The sequence below is a fragment of the Fusarium keratoplasticum genome, chromosome 1, assembly GCF_025433545.1.
Source record: "Fusarium keratoplasticum isolate Fu6.1 chromosome 1, whole genome shotgun sequence".
Classification (NCBI taxonomy): domain Eukaryota; kingdom Fungi; phylum Ascomycota; class Sordariomycetes; order Hypocreales; family Nectriaceae; genus Fusarium; species Fusarium keratoplasticum.
In genome coordinates this window covers 5,514,617-5,533,556 of record NC_070529.1, presented here as the reverse complement: position 1 = coordinate 5,533,556, position 18,940 = coordinate 5,514,617, and the positions used below count along the sequence as shown (strand labels likewise).

Genomic DNA, 18,940 nt, shown 5'->3' with positions numbered 1-18,940 from the left:
TGCTCTGTCAGACACCGACATCGACGACATAGTTTGGGGAAGGCTTCAGTGACAGGGACTTGTCCTCCTCAAGTTGGTCGTTATAGCGTTCATTCGGCCCTTGCCCCCCTCATCCGCTGATTGAGTTGAGGCCTCCGTAAGACATCTGCCCTTAACTGGCAGAACAAGCTTTAGCCCATCCTGTAAGGCTTGAGCCGCTGAACTGTTGAAGTCATCTATGGGGTCATGGAGTGACATGATCATTCGTTCTCGGTAGCAACACAAGTATAGAATACGTTAGCATACAGCTGGTGGACTGAATATTGTATGGATTTCTAGGTAGGTGTTTGTATCTCATCTATGCGTCCCTGCAATTGTTTCTGCCCCTGGTGATTTCAAGGAACCTTGACATGTACCTCGCCCCAACCACCGAACTCTGCCCATGGAATGCATCCAGAGTTTGAGGGGTTAAGCAGTGATGAGCCATTCGAAAACCCAACATTTGTCATGGATAAATGACAACTCCAGAGTGAATGATATGGGAAGACTTGGGCCGAATCAAGTATAAAATACCCATCTCTTTCCGAGTTGGTTTGCCTTTCCTCCCTGCGCACCTCAGCCTTTGTTACGGATCTTATCTCTCAAGTACCATCACCAACTATCACCGCAATGCGTGTCGTTGCCCTTTTCCTCCTTGCCCTCGAGGCTACCCTCAGCGTGGCCGTTGCGCTCCCAGGTGGCCACCGTGGCTGTGGTTGCAGCCGCAACGGCCGCAGAAGCGTCACGGTCCTTGAGGAAGTCGGCCCCAAGAAGATTGTGTCGGAAGAGCTGATCATCCCCGAGTCCCATATTGGCGAGCTCACGGGTTCCAAGAGCGGCAAGACGCGGGAACTGCACACCCGCGACGTCAAGCCGGCCCCAAAGCTAAGGCCTGGTCAGCGGCTCGGACTGAGCAGCCAGCAGCTCCAGAAGGTCCAAACCCTGGACAAGGGCACCCGCAGGAGGGCGGCCACTTTCCTGGGCTTCAGCAAGGAGGTGCAGCAGCTGTTTGGCGAGGGTGATCCTCCCTTCTCGCCTCGGGCCGTCTACCTGCTCGAGAAGGAGTTGGAGGTTAAGGCCAAGATGCCCAGGCTCAGGGGAGTCCTGGAGCGATACGATGCCATCCCAATGACAGTAAAGGACGACAAGGAGCCGCGGCCGAAGAAGCGATCAGAGGGCGACCTCTTCGACACCAGCCGTCTGCCCAAGGAACTCCAGGCCCGGGATCTTGAGAAGCGCCAATCCGCAATGCAGGAGCCCAGACTCACCGACGAGCAGATCCTCAAGATTGGGACGATCGACAAGAAGACTCGCGAAATGGCTTCCAAGTTTCTGAAGTTTAACCCGGCGCTCCACAAGTTGTTTGTGCACAACGGCCCTCCCTACCAGCCTTGGGTCATCCGCATGCTCGAGAAGGAGTTGAACCAGAAGGCCAAGGTCGAGTCAATGAGGAAAGCCCTGGAGAAGTTCGACGTCATCCCAAAGGCCATCTTTATGGATAAGCCCAAGGAGCGCCGATCAGTCGGCGATGAGCTGGTCAACGGCCCGCTTGAAGGTCAGCCGCATTCCAAGGTCATCCCGAGTTCCACTAACGATGAGGATCTTGAACAGAGTAAGCCCGGACAAAAGCACCGCGACACTGAAGAGTCTGATGCTAAGGCGGCATATGACTACAAGGTCGCTGAGAAGCTGAAGGAGATCAAGGACGAGGGATGGTGCGAGGGGCTCCAGGGCATGATCGTACGGACGTTCACCGCTCCAAGGAAGGCGAGTAATGGCGAATTCAAGATCGCAAAGGAGGAGTTTGATTGTTTTTGGAAGCTTTATCTGAAGGACAAGAAGTGGGCGCCAAACCATGAAGATTTCTCGATTGCCAACGATGGGGCAGCTCACGAGCGCTGAACACAGGCATCCGGGTTTGTTTCTGGGTGATAGCTTTGGATTCTGATAGGCTTTAAGTGTAATAGTTAATTTGCGTCATCTCTATGATTGCGAGTGCAGAGCAAGTCTGAATCGTAGTAATGGTGAGCTGGGAATAGCTTCAACACGACATCATGGGTTGTATAGTAGATTCGGGCCGAGTAAATACCCGGCTCACGTGCCGCTAGTCGTCCATCTTTGGGCTTGCGCCTTGCAGGAACAGCAGGGGTTGGCATTACGTAGGGGGTACGTACCTGGCAATCATCCATGTCAGCAACCAGCCCCGGAATGTCATGAAGTCGTCCTGGGCAGGCCAGGCTTCAGCTTCTCCTGATCATATCATCATCAATCAATCGCCAGATACATGAGAACCAGAGCCAACCCTACTACCTCGAAGTGATGAATGTAGAGCAGGTCTCTCAAGATGGGCCAGAATCTTTCGGATGAGCAACCGCAGCGGCGGTCGCATGAGGAGCTAACTCATGAGCTGGTGAGCTGTCCAGTCTACCGCACATCCGCGTTAGAAGCCATTCACGACCAACTGACACGTCTATGTAGGCAGAGAGGTTCAGGAGCAAGTGTTTTACTTCTCTCGAGTTTTACTCCCTCAAGGATGTCTTCAAAAGCCTTGCAGATCAGCAAGATTTGATCAGGTACATGAAGGAGGATACCATCGCTCGCTACCTTGAGATCCCCGACATCCTTGGCGCGTCACCTGTCATTTTTCAAATCGTGTCGTATCTGGGCGCCTTTCCCTTCCTTCAGGATGCCCCGGTAGTATTGGAGCTGCCCCGGATGATCATGGTCATCGTCATCATGACTGAGCGGTACCGAACCGTGCTGGCGCGGGGTTCCTCGGACAGGACCAAGCTGCTATTTAGGAGCTTGGCTGTCTTTGATCGAAAACCATCTGAATCCGATGCTCTTCCAGATGCTGCTCGACTTGGAGAGCCTAATGGCAAGGATGAGAAAGTCCAAGGGAACTCGCATGTTGCTGGCTTCGCAGTGGATCAAGCGGGCGATGAAGTCGATGACGACGACGATGAAGATGACGACCTGGTTTTGACGGCCTTTGAGTTGCTTGACGTTAAAGAAGCCGTGGATCAGGGCCATGCTCCCAAGTTCCATTCTGCGACGATCCCGACTGACAACTTTCGCAAACTTCTGATGCTGCTTCTGCTGGCCGCTCCCCTCGATCCTCAGGAAAGCCTGTCGTTGTACTCGCCTCACGTTGTTGGCGAGAAACTAGAAGGCCTCCGTGCAACTGCTGAATGCATCCTGGCCTCGTTTGTCAACGCCGAAACATCTCCTGGAATCAAGTACAGCCACTTCAAGAGCATCATCCCTGTGATTTGCCCCAATCTTTTCCGCGGGTTCAACGGCCTTTTTGAACATTTCCTCTTTTCCAAAAACCTAGACTTTTCCAAACATCAAAATGATACCCCTATAACCAAGGTGGCCCAGCCTCTCCTGACCGACTCTGGCGAGATCCTAAACCACAACACCCTGTGCCAGATCTCACTCTTCCTCCCTGGCTCAGACCTTTTCCGCAGAGTGAGACTTCTCTACTCTGGCAATGATGCAGGCTTCTCGATGGGAAGTTTCCAGACAAAGGTGTTCAACTGGCAGGCTCCCACGTTACTCTTGGTCAGTGGAACACGGCTCAGCGATATCCCCGAAGGTGGCCAAGAAGCAGCTTTCGCGGCATCCCTCCCTACAAAGAGATTTCCTCACGGGAGCAAGTCAGATCAACTCACCTTCGGCGTCTACGTGAGGGAACCTTGGAAACACACTCACAGGGAATGCTTTGGCGACTCGGACACAGTTCTCTTCCAACTGGAACCAATTCACGACGTCTTTCCAGCATCCACCATCAACAAAGACTACGTTACCTTTACCAAGGCGCCGGCGCACCATCCCATGTTGTCATTTGGGTGTCCGCACCCTCATCCGTCACAGGCTCACCGAAAAGCCGACATGTTGCATCTGGGTCCCGTCTCGTTGACGCTCGACGATTCATTCGAGTTTGCAGTCTTCAACCATGACTTTACCTCACGAGGGGGCGCGTTCCGCTCGAGTTCGGTGAGGAAATTCGACTTTCAAGAACGCTTTCAGATCGAGAGCCTCGAGGTTTGGGGATGTGGCGGTGATGCAGAAGCTCGAGCGCAGGCCGAGAGATGGGCCTGGGAGGAACGGGAAGCCGAGGCCCGCCGCAAGATCAACCTGGGAACCGGGGATATAGAGGCGGATCGGGCTTTGTTGGAGATGGCAGGGCTGATCGGAGGGGCTCGGAGCGGGGGCTCCATGGGATAGGTAGGAAGGCATCTGTCGATATCTTGCTCATATTGACGGGTATTTTCGCAGTAAACGTTCTCAACGGGGCAAGCAAATAAACAGGAGGGCTGAGTCGGGGGACCGGCGCCTCCGACATCATCAGCTTCATGACGTTATCCATCATTAACACCGTTCTAAGAGTAGAGCCATGCTGCGCTCAAAGGCACCGCCCATCCGCTATCGTACATAGTATGCTTCAAAGTGATTGTACAAGGCTCCGCTCCGCTCCGGCTCCAGCTTTTTTTTGTGGGTGCCGTTGTTGTTGAGTTAGTCCTTCTTCTGGGACGAGATGATCTCGCCGAGATCACCAAGAGAGCTCTTTGGATTCTTCTTTTTTCCCGGCTTGTCGCTTGCAGTTTCCTCCACAAGTTCCTCGGCAGCCTTCTTCTCTTCCTCCTTTTTCTCGCCCTGAGGCCACAGGCCGATCCGGCCGAGGATGCCCCCGGTTCCGCCGGACGTCGCCTCGGGCTTCTCCTCTGTAGTGGTCGCCGCCGCCGCCGCCGCCGCAGCCTCCGCCTCCTCGGCCCTCTGAGCCTGCACCAGCTGCCTCCTCTGCTCCAGGCGAGCTTTCATGGCCTTCTCCTCGTCGTCTCGGGCTTCGAGCTCCCTGATCCACTTGAGGCGCTTCTCCTCGGCGTCCCGCTGCTCCTGGAGTTGGCGCAGCTCCTTGCTCTTCTCGCGGTCCTTTTGGTAGTACATGCTGCCCGCCAGCATCGCAATCACGGTGAATCCCTGGGCTGCCACTCGGGCTCGGAACATGCGGTTCGCCTGCTTCGAATCGCCCCGGCGGAGGGCTCGGTAGGCGTTGACGAAGGCCAGACTGGTCAGGCCGATTCCTGGTAGGAGGAAGGGAATTGTTAGAGTGCTTGATCTCGGCGGAGGAAAAGAACGCGGCATTTGAGTGCCCGGGAAGCTAATTACCCAGCGGGATCAGAGGTTCCTCCTTGATCTTGCGAAAGACCTTCTGCATCGGACGCTCGTTGTAGAAATCCCTGTCTATTGCGTGAGCGGGGAGTTGACGGCGCAACACGCCGGGGCACGCAGAGCATACTGGTCGCTGTCAAAGGACGAGGGCAGAGGCCCCGGGATAGAGGGTGGACCGTCAGCCATTGTGTCGTGGAAGAGGGCAATTGCTGGCGGAAGATGCTGGTGTAGCTTGCGCTGGGCGAGCTATGTATGCGAGGTTAAGAATGTACCGTAGAAGAGTGGGCTGAGGAAATTCAGCTCCGTCAGTGGAGGGACCCATGATCGATCCATCCATTACAAGCATCATCACTTTGTCGCCGACCACGGACGGGCTCCACTTTCGGATGCGAGGTACGTACCTCCTGCTTGTTCCTTCCATGGTGGTCCGGACCGTCACAGGTGCGCACGGGCCACATAGAGAGCCTGCCCCACCAAACTTCAGCTTGGATCTCTCCAAGCTTCTTGAAATGTATCTTTGTCATCACTCAAACACCACCACATCTACTTGAATCAGTCTTAACAGTACAGGATTCCCCAAGCTTCATCGCGCCAGCTCCGGTCATCGAGTCTTTAGCTATCAACCGACTACACTTACGCACGCGATACGATAACCACTCGGCCATCCCCGCGACCCTGCTTCTCTGACGCGCCTAGCTTCACCATCATGCTACACACATAATATAGCCCACCATGTGGTTGCCCACGCCTTCGGTCGAGAGCATAACCCGGCCGCGGCTGGCCGTGGCGGTTGTGACTGCTGTCGCCGCTGCCTCAATAGGATACTACACATATCAGAGCCGCACATCGCCAACATTCGAAGCCATCCCTGGCAGTTTGCACAGGAGCAACGCCATACGCCGCCGTCATCGCCATGCTAGGGCCCCCTCCGAGTCTAGCGCATCTTCGGAGCCCCCGGGTGATGAGAATGTCGAACTCGATACTGTACGGCCTGTTGACGCCGAGACCACGGTGGAAGGCGGAACGGACGAATGGTGGAATGAACCAGGCGGCTTCCCTTCAAACCAGCGAGCTGGTCATAACATTGTGAATCTTCTGTTCCGTGTTTCGGAAGACAACGCACGGAGGAACGGCTGCGTGCACCGTGGCTGTCAGTGCAACGCCTGCGGCATGGTCCCCATCCGGGGAGTGCGTTATCGTTGCGCAAACTGTGCCGACTTTGATCTGTGCGAAACTTGCGAAGCCCAGGGCGTCCACATCAAAACCCACATCTTTTACAAGATCCGCGCACCGGCGCCGCCCTTTGCCCCCAGGCAGATGCAACCGGTCTGGTACACTGGGGATCCTGACACTTGCAGGCGCAACCTACCGCGCGGACTGATACCCAAGTTGTCACGGGAGACGGGTTTTGAACGGCCAGAGCTCGAGGCATTCTGGGAGCAATGGACCTTCATGGCTAACACGGAATGGAGAGAAGACCCTGACGACCTTGGTCTGGCCATGGACCGCAAAACCTTTGAGCGCTGCCTTGTGCCTCTGGGTGGCTCTCGCCATGCAGCTCCGAATCTCATCCATGACCGCATGTTCTCTTTCTACGACTCCAACAATGATGATTTGATCGGCTTCACTGAGTTTCTACACGGCTTGTCATACAGGAAACGAAAAGACAAACTACGCAAGATTTTTGCTGGCTATGACTTGGATGGCGATGGTTATGTTGACCGAAAGGACTTTTTGCGCATGTTCCGCGCATACTACGTTCTGTACAAACAGATGCATAAGGATATTCTGGATGGTCTTCAGGGCCAGCTACTCGCTAGTACCGATGCTCTGCAACTCGTTACTGGTCGCCAACCTCTTAGCAGTCTGTTTGGCCGCGAAGGACGGGTTCCAGCGGGAGAGGGAGGTATCCGGTATGAAGGCAAGACGTACCATCGTGACGGGAGTGTGGAAATTGCGGACGGGCATGAGGGTGTTGTTGCCGAGAACGGGGAGGACACAGCGACACGGGGCGACATGTTGACCACCCTGTTTGCCTGTGACACCGACCCTCCCTCTCGAAGACGATATATCACACGGAGCGATACTGATAGTAACTGGCGAACAATGCGGACTGCGAGCGAGGCAGATCGCACGTACTGGGTTACGCTAATGGAGCCTCCAACAACACTGGATGAGTTGCCAGGACTCGTGCTGGACAATACGAATCTGGAGATTGAGGAGCCAAGCGATGATGATGAAGATGACGACGGCAACGTCAGGAACAGACGTGCTGGCGCAAATGAAAACGGAGGCGATGATAATGCAGGCCCGTCACAGACAGAGAGCGAGGCCAGGGCCGAAATGGCTGCTGAATATCGAAGCAAGCTACCCAAGCTTGAAAGGAAGAAGAGAGACATGGCGCGGAAAGCGTTGCATGATCGATGGATGAGACGTCAGTTCTACCTCGATGAGGAAGAGGGAGGATTTGCTCCCGATGACTGGCCCGAGAGCGAGGATATTCTCATGGACCTTCGCCGGATGGATGAGAGGGCTAGTACCGATGGCGAAACCAGCTCACCTACAACACCGACAAGCTCCAAAGTTCGATTTGCCAATGGCAACGCGGGCGAATCGAGCAAGTCTACCTCTCCAAGCAGCCCCTCGGAGCACATTCCGCGCTGGAGGATGCCCGAGGCTGAACACGATGCTGGCAAGGAGATCCTTTACCAAGTTACCCAACATGCCTTCAACGAACTACTCGATACCATCTTCAAGCCAGCAGAGGATGTTGCTGTGCATGCTGCCGAGACCAAAGAGCAGAGAGAAAGGTACAAGGAGGTGCTCGACACGATGGAGCTCAATGACGAGGACGGCGCAAAGCTATCCACAGGCGATAGAGATACCATTATCAGGCCAGCCACGGATAAGACCCTTGAAGAGCTGTTGTCTGAAAGCGGTTACACCATTGCCATGCCCGAGGGCCGGAATGCCGTGGAAATCGAGACTACGGTGGAAATCCTGCGAGAGGATGCGCCTGCAGAGCCCACGCCTAAAGCCGACACCGATGCAATCTTCACATCCCCTGACTACCGAGACCCAACTCTTCCGCAGTTCAGGCCCAACACTCTGGGGGAAGCTGATGATTTACCAAGACGTACATGGTATCCCATTACGCAACCCGTCTTAACCGAGACCTCAGAGGAGGAACATGGTGAAAGAGCCGGCACGGGTACAGAAAGTGCCCCTACGCCAATGACACTACGGCACTGGAAGTGGCTCAGCCTGGCAGAGGCCCAAGCGATTAAGAGGGGCGGCTGGGGCAAGCTGAGCTTTGATGAATTCGAGGCCATATACAAGAGCCAGGAACACCAGGGCAACCGACTGGACTATCTCGGAAGTTGGATTGATTTTTGCATTCCTTAGGAGGCGGACTACTATCGCGGAGCTGCTGAGCGTACCACCATGCTACCGCTTTGTGGTAAGCGGATTATTCCATATGCGCCGCCTATTTTTCGTCCACTACCGGGCGAAGAAGAAGAGGAAGAGGATGGTTATGAAACTCATTGGTTTAATGGTTTTGAACTCGTTTATATAGTCGTTGATGAAAGTGATGATGAGAGCGACGAAGAAATGGAAGGCTTCATTGCCGATTTCAGTGATGAGGAAAGGGACGAGGGAAGGCTACCTCAAGTTATAATCGACCCCGTGTCCTGGGTCTAAGACGGTGATGCAGAAGAGACAGAAGTGATAAAGCGTAACGTTTACTCGCAGCAATAGGTATTTGTTGTTAGTTAATGACCAGCGCTTCTTGCTTGCCTATCTTACAAGTTGAGCACCTCCCATGATACGAGCCCAGGTTTCCATCACTTCTCTTCGTCATATCTTGGGACTTCAATAACCACAATTTCCTTGCTTCCGCTGCTTGAATCACCATCGATTGCCTCTGAGATGCAAGCAATGATGGCAAAGACGATCATTATGACAATGATGAAGGCAATGGAGAAGAATATGCCGATGGAGATGAGCTTGAACAAGACACCAGCAAACAGAACATAGAAGCCAGGGCCTATAAATGTTCGCTCATTCCCCTGGTCAATGCCAGACAACTGGATCAACGAGCGAGGACCGTCATTCATAGCGTAGATGACGAGGATTCCTGCACCGAGAAAAGCCATCGTGTCCACCATGGCGATGCAGTAGTAGACCCAGCGCTGAAGCCTGCCGCGGAGAGTGCTCAGCGAGAGGACGGCCAGCGGGAGGACGAGGAATGAGAGGAGTGTCGAGATGAGGGACAGAGCGACTGCGCCCTTGAGGAGTGACTCGGGGCGGGAAGATGAGGGGAGATCATCTTTGACTTGGGATAGGGCATTTGTCCAAGGCTTGATATGTTTGGCAATGGCTGATTCAGAAGCGTTGTCGGACATCTTGGTCTTGACGGCAAAGGTGATCATGTCCTCGATGGTCATTGTGGGTGGAAAGGAGCGTTGGCAGGTTGGAGTCTTTTCGTTGGGATAGATTACACAGACGCCTATTCAGACCAAAGTCAGAGAGTGCATTGTCGCTTTTATGGAGGTTACAAACCAGAGAGACCCCAGTACCAGTGGTTCGGCAGCTCATCGATACGGAGATCCTTGGCCGACACTCGAGTTGTGTTCGTGGCAGCATCGATGAGGTCCTGGCTACTGACGCGGAACAGGTAGATAGACTGGGTGGCAGGAGACATGCATCCGACGAGGATGACAAAGTTTGCAACCAGACCGACTAGTTATTGTCAGAAGAGGAGCACTGAGAACGGACGGATAACATACGAAGGATGGAGATCATGAACCAGATGCTAAGGCCCCTGGACTCTCCCCAGCCCAGCTGGTGGGCAAACAACTCTCCCCAAGTTCTCTTCTTTCTGGGCTTGTCAAACATGGTGTATGTCGCTTCAAAGTACTAACAGAGTGTGTGATGTTGAGAAACAGTTAGGAACGAGAGTTTGGCATCTCTGGGATACCTTCGATCAAATAGTCCTCATCTTTTTACCGACTACGTATTCTAATTCACCTAGGATCTCTGCATGCTTCGTGGCGTTATAAACACTTATACGACAGAAGGAGAAAAACGTCGATCCTTTTGACTCCTGCAGGGGAAAACGTGCATAAGGCGTCACGAAAGTCATCTGATTTGATGCGCAACCGCGGGCGCAGTCCAGCTGGCAGGGGGGATACAAGTTGAAACGTTAAGTAAGGGAGTTCTATGCCCGAGAGGGATAATGATAGACAGGGACAAGGGGAGAATGACCATCACGAGGCGTTTTTTTTTTTCCCGTCAAGTCGGGAGAAAAATGCGAGGGAGTTTTCAGCTGCGTATTCACATTGAATCTCGATGATGACAAAAGGGATAAGCTTATGTTTAACCTTGGCGCTAAAGCCAAACTATGTATTCAACCACCTTGACTAAGTAAGTACATGTCAATACTATCAACTCCAATCATGACCAGCATGCTACTCCTCTTTTCTTCTTCTTCTTATTAAACAACCTGCTGGGTCGAGTCGACACCGGCAAAGCCCAGAAGAGCGTTCCATGTGTCAGCTGTGCTCTGATCACGAGTGCCCAGAGCCTCGATCTCGGCCTTGGCCGACTCGCAAGCAGCCTTTGCAGCATCGTTGGCGTTGCAGACGTTGGTGAGCTGATCGCAGATGCGGTTGGTGATGATGTTGGGGTTCAGCGCCTCCTGCTGGCCCTCAGCCACCAAAGGATCCTGGGGGATGAAGGTGAACTCGTCGGCTGGTCGGCCATTGAGACCGCCGATTCGTGCCATTGTGGGCTGGCAGACACCAAAGTCGAGATCACCGTTGGCTCCTCCAGCGGCACCATCATCAGCGCCGCCCTGGCCCTGATCGGCGCCTCCAGCGTTATCGTCCTGGTTCTGGTCATCGCCGGCGTTACCAGCGTTGCCCTGGTTGTTACCGCCTTGGTTGTTGCCATCCTGGTTCTGGTTATCACCAGCATTGCCGGCATTTCCTTGACCATTGCCCTGGTTTCCGTCCTGGCCATCCTGGCCGTTCTGGTCGTCACCGGCAGCGCCATCTTGGTTGCCCTGATCATCGCCGTTGGCAGCATCGTCTCCAGCATTGCCCTGGTTGTTGCCTCCGTTGTTGGCATTATCACCACCAGCGGCGTCGTCACCAGCAGCATTATCAGCTCCGTTGCCCTGGCCGTTGTTGCCCTGGTTATTGCCCTGGTTGTTGCACGCGGCTCCGTCCGCCTCGGTTCCGTTGTTGGCGTTTCCATTGTTGGCGCCTCCGTTCTGGTTATTTCCTCCCTTGGCAGCATCGCCGGCAGCAGCATCGTCTCCAGCGGCAGCGTCATCACCAGCTGCGGCATCATCTCCGGCGGCAGCATCATCTCCGGCAGCATCATCGTCATCGGCAGCAGCGTCATCACCAGCTGCGGCATCATCTCCGGCGGCAGCGTCATCTCCAGCGGCGTCGTCACCGGCAGCGGCATCATCTCCAGCAGCAGCGTCATCGCCAGCAGCGTTGTCGTTGCCGTTATCGTTGTCGTCGTTTTGTTGGTTGTCATTTCCCCCTCGTTGGGCCCGGTTGGCTCCCCGGTTGGCTCCCCGAAGACGACCAAGTGCCTGTCGTAGCCTTCCTCCACGACCAGAGCCTCGGTGACGACCATTGTCATCGTTGTCATCCTCGGTATCATCATCTTCGGCATCGTTGGCATCGTCGGCGCCGTCGTCTTGATCAGCATCATCCTGACCATCGTCATTGCCTTGATCGTTGTTTCCAGCTCCGTCTGGGAGGGTACCGTTGCTGGGAGCGGCATTGTCGGCTCCAGCTCCAGCTCCAGCTCCGACTCCGGCAGTGCTGTTGTTATTAGGGGGGAGAACACCAGCCGGAGTGTCGTCGCAGTCCTCGTTGTCTCCAGCAGCGCCTCCAGCATCGCCACCGGCAGCACCGTCACCGGCAGCGGCATCATCACCAGCAGCAGCGTCGTCACCAGCGGCAGCGTCATCGCCACCAGCAGCACCATCATTGGCACCATCATTGGCACCATCATTGGCAGCGCCGTCGTCGGCAGCACCGTCACCGGCACCGGCACCAGCACCGCCTGCACCGGCTCCAGCACCGGCTCCGGCTCCAGCTCCGTCCTGTCCGTCAAGTGCGACCTGCTGTCCATCGGCACCAACGGCGGTGAAGTTGCCAAAGCCCTGAGCAATCATGACTTCAGCCTGAGACAGGCCCGTGGCGTCAAAAGGCGTCTGCTTCGAGGTTGCAGAGTTGGCATTCTCAACATCTGAGCCACCAACAGCCGGGTCAACAAGGGGGACGATGCCTCGGAGCTCAGCAGTCGCAGGAAGGCTGGGGTCGGCGCACACGAATGGCACGTCGACGGCGAAAGGGTTGAAGTTGGTCTCAGCAGCGACGAGGCCAATCGCAGCGTCAATGACTTGCTGGTCAGTTCCCAGCTCGGAGATGATTTGGTCGGCAATAGTAAGCTAGAAGAACAGGTTAGTTAGTTATCTCTAGACAGATGCTAACATCTCATTACCTTCTGGCAAGGGCTAGCAGCGGCAAGGAGGGAACCTGGAATGCTACCAGCAATGGTGGCAGCAACACCAGGATCACCGAAGCCAGCATCGCCGAGTGCCTGGACTGCAGCAACAGGCACCTGCTCCTGGCCAAAACGGGCCTCGGCGTAAGCCAACAGGATGGAAAGACTGAGTGCCTTGGAAAGAGCCATCGTGAATAGTTTCAAAAGACTGAACGTTGGTTGGTGTGGTTTGTTATTAACAAGGGAAGTAACCAAAAAACCAGCCAGCGGTACAGAAGAATAGACTTGAAGAAGAAAGGAGTGGTTGAAACGAATGCGTTCACAGAACTGCAAATAGAGAAAGGAAATAAGAAGGAGGGGTAAGAGGAAGAGGCTTGTGTAGAAGATGATGAGAGAGAAGGTTCTTGGAGACGGGACGAGACTGGTTATATACCATCAAACTTCATCATGAGCGTGTAGCTAAATTAGGATAAACTCGAGATGACACAAGCTAAGCTTTGAGCTTGAGCTTCACGGTGACGATCATACAGCCTCTGCTGCGGCGTAGTTTCTAGAGGAGGCAAAGTTGGTAAGCTATGAGGCTCCTCCTAGCGCGTAAACAACCTGGGGTTGCATGCAATGCTTCAAGATGTTGGTCATGTTGGTGTTAGTTGACGGTTTGGGGTTTGATGAGACTGTCCGAAGTCCCCAATTGGCTTAGCCTTGACAAGAACTCGGGCCCCGTGTTCCATCCAGTTCACCACGGACGTCCGAAGCATCGGAGGTCTCGGATGCGTAGATCCCGTCTCCTCGTCAGAACTCGGATACCCCATAGTACCCGGAGAGACCGGTAGAGTCGGAGCAAAGGCTCATACTCGTTCATTTTTCAGAGAGTGACTTTTATTCTCGCTTGATGTCATAGACTAGGTGCTTCCATTTAATCGCGATTTAGCTTCCAGCGCAGAAGTGGGCGAACCCAATGAAGTCAGCCCAACAGATGGCCATGGTAAAAAGAGCGAGGCTGGGTGAATATTGAGAGCTTAGAGCGACAGTTGAATTCTAGCTCGCTTGTTGTTGTCGGAACAGAAGGCTTCCGGTTTTTTGGGAGTTTCGATTAATGGTCGCTTAGCCTGAAGTCGTAGATCAAACAAGGGGCACGGGGCGCTGAGACATGGTCGAAACCACCCTGGTTTGGGTCGCCAACGGTGATACGGGCGACTCGCCGTAACCGAAAGCGCTGCTATTTTCAATAGCCGACTCTCATATAGGTAGGAATATGTGATTCGGGGTTATGAACGCTCAGAGCCAAGCCCATGCCAAGGTGCGCCATCAGCCAACAAGGCGGTAGATGTCAGCCCGCTTAACGAGCCAAGGCGGAAGACGAGATGCTTGAAGTTGTGACATGAAAGCTTGTTCACTCAGGCGGTTCGTTTCTTTCTTCAGGCCAGACCAATAAGTCGTCAATCGAGAAAGGACTATCCCTGCTGGCGGCTGCTGGCGGCGTTTCTGTACTCGACAGCCCAGAGCCAGCAACAGATCCGTCCCAAGATGAGAAATCAAAGTCGCATTCAAGGCTTCGCATGTCCAGGCTATCAAACCAACTTGTTTCTCCATCTGGCAATGATTCTTGGGCCTGCTGACCCTGGCGTTGTACTCGCAGGTACTCTGTCGGCGTCACTCCGACACACTTCTTGAAGACTCGGTGGAAGTGCCACTTGGAGAGCCCGGTCTGCTTAGCCATCTGACTCAAGCTTAGCCTAGCCTCCATATCGTCCTTCTTTTCAGCACGCTGTTGCACAAAGTCGCGGATCTTTCGCACTGCCGCCTCCTCAGGCATGAGCCCCGCCACTTCTGGCTTACACCGTTTGCAAGCCCGGAAGCCAGCCTCCTGGGCGTCGATCCCAGTCGCAAAGAAGGATACATTGGCGCGGCGGGCGAGACGAGCTTTGCAGATAGGACGGCAGAATATCTTTGTTGTGCGTACAGCGTATACGAAGAAGCCGTCGGCGTTGGCGTTGCGGGAGACGACAGCCTGCCAGCGAGACTCGTCGTCCTCAAAGAGAGAAATAATAGGTGAGAGGCTCTGGACCTCGGCCATATCAGTAGTTTCGATGAATGAGAATATCATTTTGAGTTGAGATGTTAGTTGCAAAAGATGAAGTTGAGTAGGTAGGGAGGCATCTCTGGTGATGACGGGAAGGAAAAGTGGGTCGTTGCTTCCAATATGACCAATGACGCGAAGCCTACCCTAACGTTCATCGCCTCTTTGTGAATGTTGAATCGCGTGCAACTGAATGAGATTGAATATTTACATACGATGAAGCTGTAAAATATTAAGATCAGTCTCCTGCATTTGGATATTATAGACAGTTGGATAGGGGAATGCTGAAGGATTTGTTGTGATCTAGTACCACAACCTCTCAAGCATCATCATTGTGCTAATTGAGTCGGGGGCCATCAACAACAAATCCAGCTTAGAAACTCACCCAACGACCTACCATAGATAAATTGTTAGTTTATCCTTCCGGGATGTTTTATCTTGGAAACTACAGTGTTGCAGAGACTGAGTGTTCCTCCAAGAGAACATCCATCCCTGTACCGCGTAATCCAGTCATTTACCAAACACAGTGCTCCTCGTTATCGCTCTTTTACTCATAACATATTACCCAAGCTCCCTTTCTACTGAGAAGACTCTCATGGATGATCACGTGCTACTCATAGCGTATAGAAAACAGCGCTGCAAGACTGAAAAGGAGGACATCATGGAGATCATGAGACCTTACCAGGCGACATCGCCAGACAGCTTGGTACAGAACAACACTCTGCGAAAGGACAAGTTTCACGAACAGGTATCAACTCAAAGCCTTGCTTCAAATTTACTTCATTCTTTGTTTGGGTATCTAGATCCCTCATGACAGCCGAATAGCAACAGACTTGCTCTGTGTGTAGTTGGCGAGCGCAGCCTCTCCAAGTTCCCGGCCGATTCCAGATTCATGGTAACCACCGAATGGGACTGCATGATGAAGGAGATTGTAACAGTTGACCCAGATGGTGCCAGCGTCCAGAGAGTTGGAGAACCGGATGGCGGTGCTCAGGCTCTGGGTGTGAACGGCGGCGGCGAGGCCATATTGGGTATCGTGGGCGAGCTTCAGAGCCTCCTCCTCGTCCTTGAACTTTGCAATAGCGCAAACGGGGCCAAAAATTTCTTCTCTCATGATCTTCATGTCGGGTCGAACGTCGGTGAAGATTGTTGGCTCAATAAAGTAGCCCTTATCTCCGTGACGGCCACCCCCTGTGAGAACCGTGGCGCCTTCTGCCTTGCCAGTATCGATATAGCTCATGACACGCTCATATTGCAGACCGCTGACGAGAGGGCCCTGGAAAGTTTCCTCATGGAATGGGTCTCCGACCTTGTTCTCCTCTGCCCGCTTCTTGAACGCCTCGATAAACTTGTCGTAAATACCTTCTTGCACCAGAATTCGGCTGCCGGCGCAGCAGATTTGGCCGTGGTTGAAATAGATTCCAAAGTTGACCCATTCGACGGCATCTTCGATGTTGGCATCGTTGAAGACGATGTTGGGCGACTTGCCGCCCAGCTCAAGAGTCACCTTCTTCAGGTTGGAGTCGGCGGCCGCCTTCATGATCTGGCGACCAACCAGGGTTGATCCGGTGAAGGCGACCTTGTCGATATCCATGTGAGACGAAATGGCTGCGCCGGCAACTCTACCGAGACCGTTCACCAGGTTGAAAACACCTGGGGGGAACCCGGCTTCCTTGATGAATTCCGTAAAGACTAGTCCAGACAAGGGAGTTTGCTCGGCAGTCTTCATCACGATGGTATTGCCAGTTGCCAGGGCAGGACCAATCTTCCAGGACAGCATAAGAAGAGGAAAGTTCCAAGGGATAATCTGTCCACAAACGCCAATCTGCCACCTTGTTAGTTATGGGACGACTATGCGCCAAGGCTGTGACCTACAGGCTCGGATCGTGTATAGTGAAACATATCAGGGGCAATGTCAATGGTTTTACCCTCGATCTTGTCAGCCCAACCGCCGTAGTATCTCAGACAACCGATAACAGCGTCCACGTCACCGCGGGCGTTGTTGATCGACTTGCCATTATCAAGCGATTCAACAGCGGCGAGCAGCTCCTTGTTCTTCTCGGCTAGGTCGGCCAGCTTGTACAAAAGGTGAGCCCTCTCACCGGGCGTCGTGTCCTTCCATGTTGTTTCGAATGCCTTTCGAGCAGCTGCTACGGCGAGATCGACATCCTTTTCGGTTCCTTCGTAGACGGAAGTGATGACTTGTTCGTTCGAGGGGTTAATGACTTCGAACTTCTTCTTGTCGACACTCTCGACCCATTCGCCATCGATGAACCTAGTGTGGGTGAGTCATTGCTCTTCGAGGAGGGCTTCCTAGGAAATATCCATAGACTGGAGATAGACTGACAGGCCAATGGGTTGGTCGTATGGCCCGGTGACCGGGGTTTCGAGCTTGACAGTCAGGGGAGCCATTGTGATGGATTGGAGTAGAGTCGGGGTATAATCGAATAGGTTTGACTCAAGTCCAAGTTGGTTGATATAAATCTTCTCAAGGACCCGCCAAGAAAGACCGAATGGGTCTCATTTATAGTTGAGTGAGCGTTCTCGCAACCCTCAATCTCGCCGCACCAACGGAACTTGACCGGCAGATACACGTAAGATCCCGGCTCCTAATCGCATACTACCTACCAAGGTAGATGATGATATATGTCAGCACCAGTGAGAAACTCACGGATCTATCCACTCGAGCGACATTCCATGTTGCAACAGAAGGTGGAAGCCCGGGTCCGCAACACCGGGTCCGCAGCTCGGACCCGCGTCCGCAAGATCCACGCCGGATGGCTCATCGTATGTGTATACCAGACTGCCATTGATCCGTTTCCCCAGGTTTCTGAGGGGCCCAGGCGAGTCTATTTGCATTGGGGCCGCGTCTTGTTTCGCCTCCACGGACTCGCTTTGATCAGCTGATGCCGCGAAACGGCTCTCCCCACTGCGGACTGCCGGTATCGCCTTAGATCGCGCACAATCCCTGTCCTTGTACAGAATCTACCGTATCCGACTTATCTGATGAGCAGGGTGGGTGGTTGAACCAGTAGCTGCCGTCTGTCCGAAGAATGTGCGTTGATCATGTTGCAGCGTTGATTGGCGAGTCAAGTAACAAGGACGACTTACGCAACCGGCTGAATTAGTAATGCGTTGCATTCTAGGAAGACTATCCAGTAATCTTGGCTATTTTACCTATTGCTACCTTGCCTAGTGCTAAGGTCAAGATAGTGTGCCTATATAGATGGGACAAAGACAATACCACATTCTAAGGTGCTCCGAGGGCTCCAAGGGCAGGAATACTAGAGCAAAAGTTGCAATAGAGAATTTTAGAAGATTGTCTGTTATGATAATTCCCGCGCTTTTGATATGTTACCTATCTTACATGTCACAGCATTCTGAGGAGTTCGAGAGGTATTATCTCGTTTATTCTTGACTCGCCTGCGGTCAACCTGGTCGCAGTCAATGGAGTGTCCCCATGTAACGCGGAAGCAATAATATGGCTAGTGGTAGTCTACCTAAGCACGCGGACGTACAAAAACTTGAGACACTAGGACGGCTGCGCTGAGTTAAGTCAATACAGAGTATTCACTTTATAGCCTAATTATGAGCTAACTAAGAGATAATAATAAGAAATAATATCATAAATCTTTGAATATTTTATTTATTATATTTAAAGGCCTTTTCTTATCTTAAAAACCCGAGATTATTGACTCAGTGTCTCATGTTTTTTTTTATGACTGCGTGCTAAGGCAAATACTCTACTCTGCCTTGCTTGCATGTGTGCGTGCCTTACTCAGCCATGACAGGTTGGCTGTGCTCATGCCAAGTGAAATCAGACTCTCAGTCAACGCTCCTGAATGGTGCTCATTCTACGGATATGCATGCCCTCCAAGCCTCATTTCGTGGGCCAATAAGCATCCATGAATGCCTTCCTTGTGGTTCAATCATCCGCGACTTGGTACCAGTGCTTCTGTTCAGGCACACTCCAGGGCTGAAACTCACCCTTGTTGGATCGAGGCACATTTGCATTACACTGTCCGCCTATTTTCTGCAGACTCAGCCCTCTTCTTGCTTCAACCCATAACCCCTCTTCGAGTTTGACACAACTCCATCCGGGCATCATCGACCACTACTCCTCCATCACCT

At 53.2% G+C, this 18,940-nt stretch overlaps 8 protein-coding genes across 8 annotated transcripts; 3 read left to right on the top strand and 5 right to left on the bottom strand.

The window, feature by feature from the left end:
• Positions 1 to 648: 648 nt before the first annotated feature.
• NCS57_00165300 (uncharacterized protein) lies at positions 649 to 1,920 on the top strand (the record flags this gene model as incomplete). Its single annotated transcript, XM_053051710.1, has 1 exon — positions 649 to 1,920. The coding sequence occupies one exon, from the start codon at positions 649 to 651 to the stop codon at positions 1,918 to 1,920; it is 1,272 nt and encodes a 423-aa protein (XP_052920225.1).
• A 442-nt stretch (positions 1,921 to 2,362) lies between these two features.
• Positions 2,363 to 4,251, top strand: NCS57_00165200 (Restriction of telomere capping protein 5; the record flags this gene model as incomplete). Its single annotated transcript, XM_053051709.1, has 2 exons — positions 2,363 to 2,428; positions 2,497 to 4,251. The coding sequence occupies 2 exons, from the start codon at positions 2,363 to 2,365 to the stop codon at positions 4,249 to 4,251; spliced, it is 1,821 nt and encodes a 606-aa protein (XP_052920224.1).
• A 288-nt stretch (positions 4,252 to 4,539) lies between these two features.
• NCS57_00165100 (Respiratory supercomplex factor 1, mitochondrial) lies at positions 4,540 to 5,382 on the bottom strand (the record flags this gene model as incomplete). The annotated part of the gene is made up of 3 exons (XM_053051708.1): positions 4,540 to 5,108; positions 5,194 to 5,264; positions 5,324 to 5,382. The coding sequence occupies 3 exons, from the start codon at positions 5,380 to 5,382 to the stop codon at positions 4,540 to 4,542; spliced, it is 699 nt and encodes a 232-aa protein (XP_052920223.1).
• A 546-nt stretch (positions 5,383 to 5,928) lies between these two features.
• NCS57_00165000 (uncharacterized protein) lies at positions 5,929 to 8,601 on the top strand (the record flags this gene model as incomplete). Its single annotated transcript, XM_053051707.1, has 1 exon — positions 5,929 to 8,601. One exon carries the CDS (start codon positions 5,929 to 5,931, stop codon positions 8,599 to 8,601), a length of 2,673 nt encoding a protein of 890 aa, XP_052920222.1.
• Positions 8,602 to 9,041: 440 nt separating this feature from the next.
• NCS57_00164900 (uncharacterized protein) lies at positions 9,042 to 10,095 on the bottom strand (the record flags this gene model as incomplete). The annotated part of the gene is made up of 3 exons (XM_053051706.1): positions 9,042 to 9,706; positions 9,760 to 9,939; positions 9,987 to 10,095. The coding sequence occupies 3 exons, from the start codon at positions 10,093 to 10,095 to the stop codon at positions 9,042 to 9,044; spliced, it is 954 nt and encodes a 317-aa protein (XP_052920221.1).
• A 598-nt stretch (positions 10,096 to 10,693) lies between these two features.
• Positions 10,694 to 12,918, bottom strand: NCS57_00164800 (uncharacterized protein; the record flags this gene model as incomplete). Its single annotated transcript, XM_053051705.1, has 2 exons — positions 10,694 to 12,673; positions 12,727 to 12,918. 2 exons carry the CDS (start codon positions 12,916 to 12,918, stop codon positions 10,694 to 10,696), a joined length of 2,172 nt encoding a protein of 723 aa, XP_052920220.1.
• Positions 12,919 to 14,122: 1,204 nt separating this feature from the next.
• On the bottom strand, positions 14,123 to 14,836 carry NCS57_00164700 (HTH araC/xylS-type domain-containing protein; the record flags this gene model as incomplete). The annotated part of the gene is made up of 1 exon (XM_053051704.1): positions 14,123 to 14,836. One exon carries the CDS (start codon positions 14,834 to 14,836, stop codon positions 14,123 to 14,125), a length of 714 nt encoding a protein of 237 aa, XP_052920219.1.
• A 781-nt stretch (positions 14,837 to 15,617) lies between these two features.
• NCS57_00164600 (Aldehyde dehydrogenase) lies at positions 15,618 to 17,221 on the bottom strand (the record flags this gene model as incomplete). The annotated part of the gene is made up of 3 exons (XM_053051703.1): positions 15,618 to 16,634; positions 16,685 to 17,084; positions 17,157 to 17,221. The coding sequence occupies 3 exons, from the start codon at positions 17,219 to 17,221 to the stop codon at positions 15,618 to 15,620; spliced, it is 1,482 nt and encodes a 493-aa protein (XP_052920218.1).
• Between the last annotated feature and the right edge of the window lie 1,719 nt (positions 17,222 to 18,940).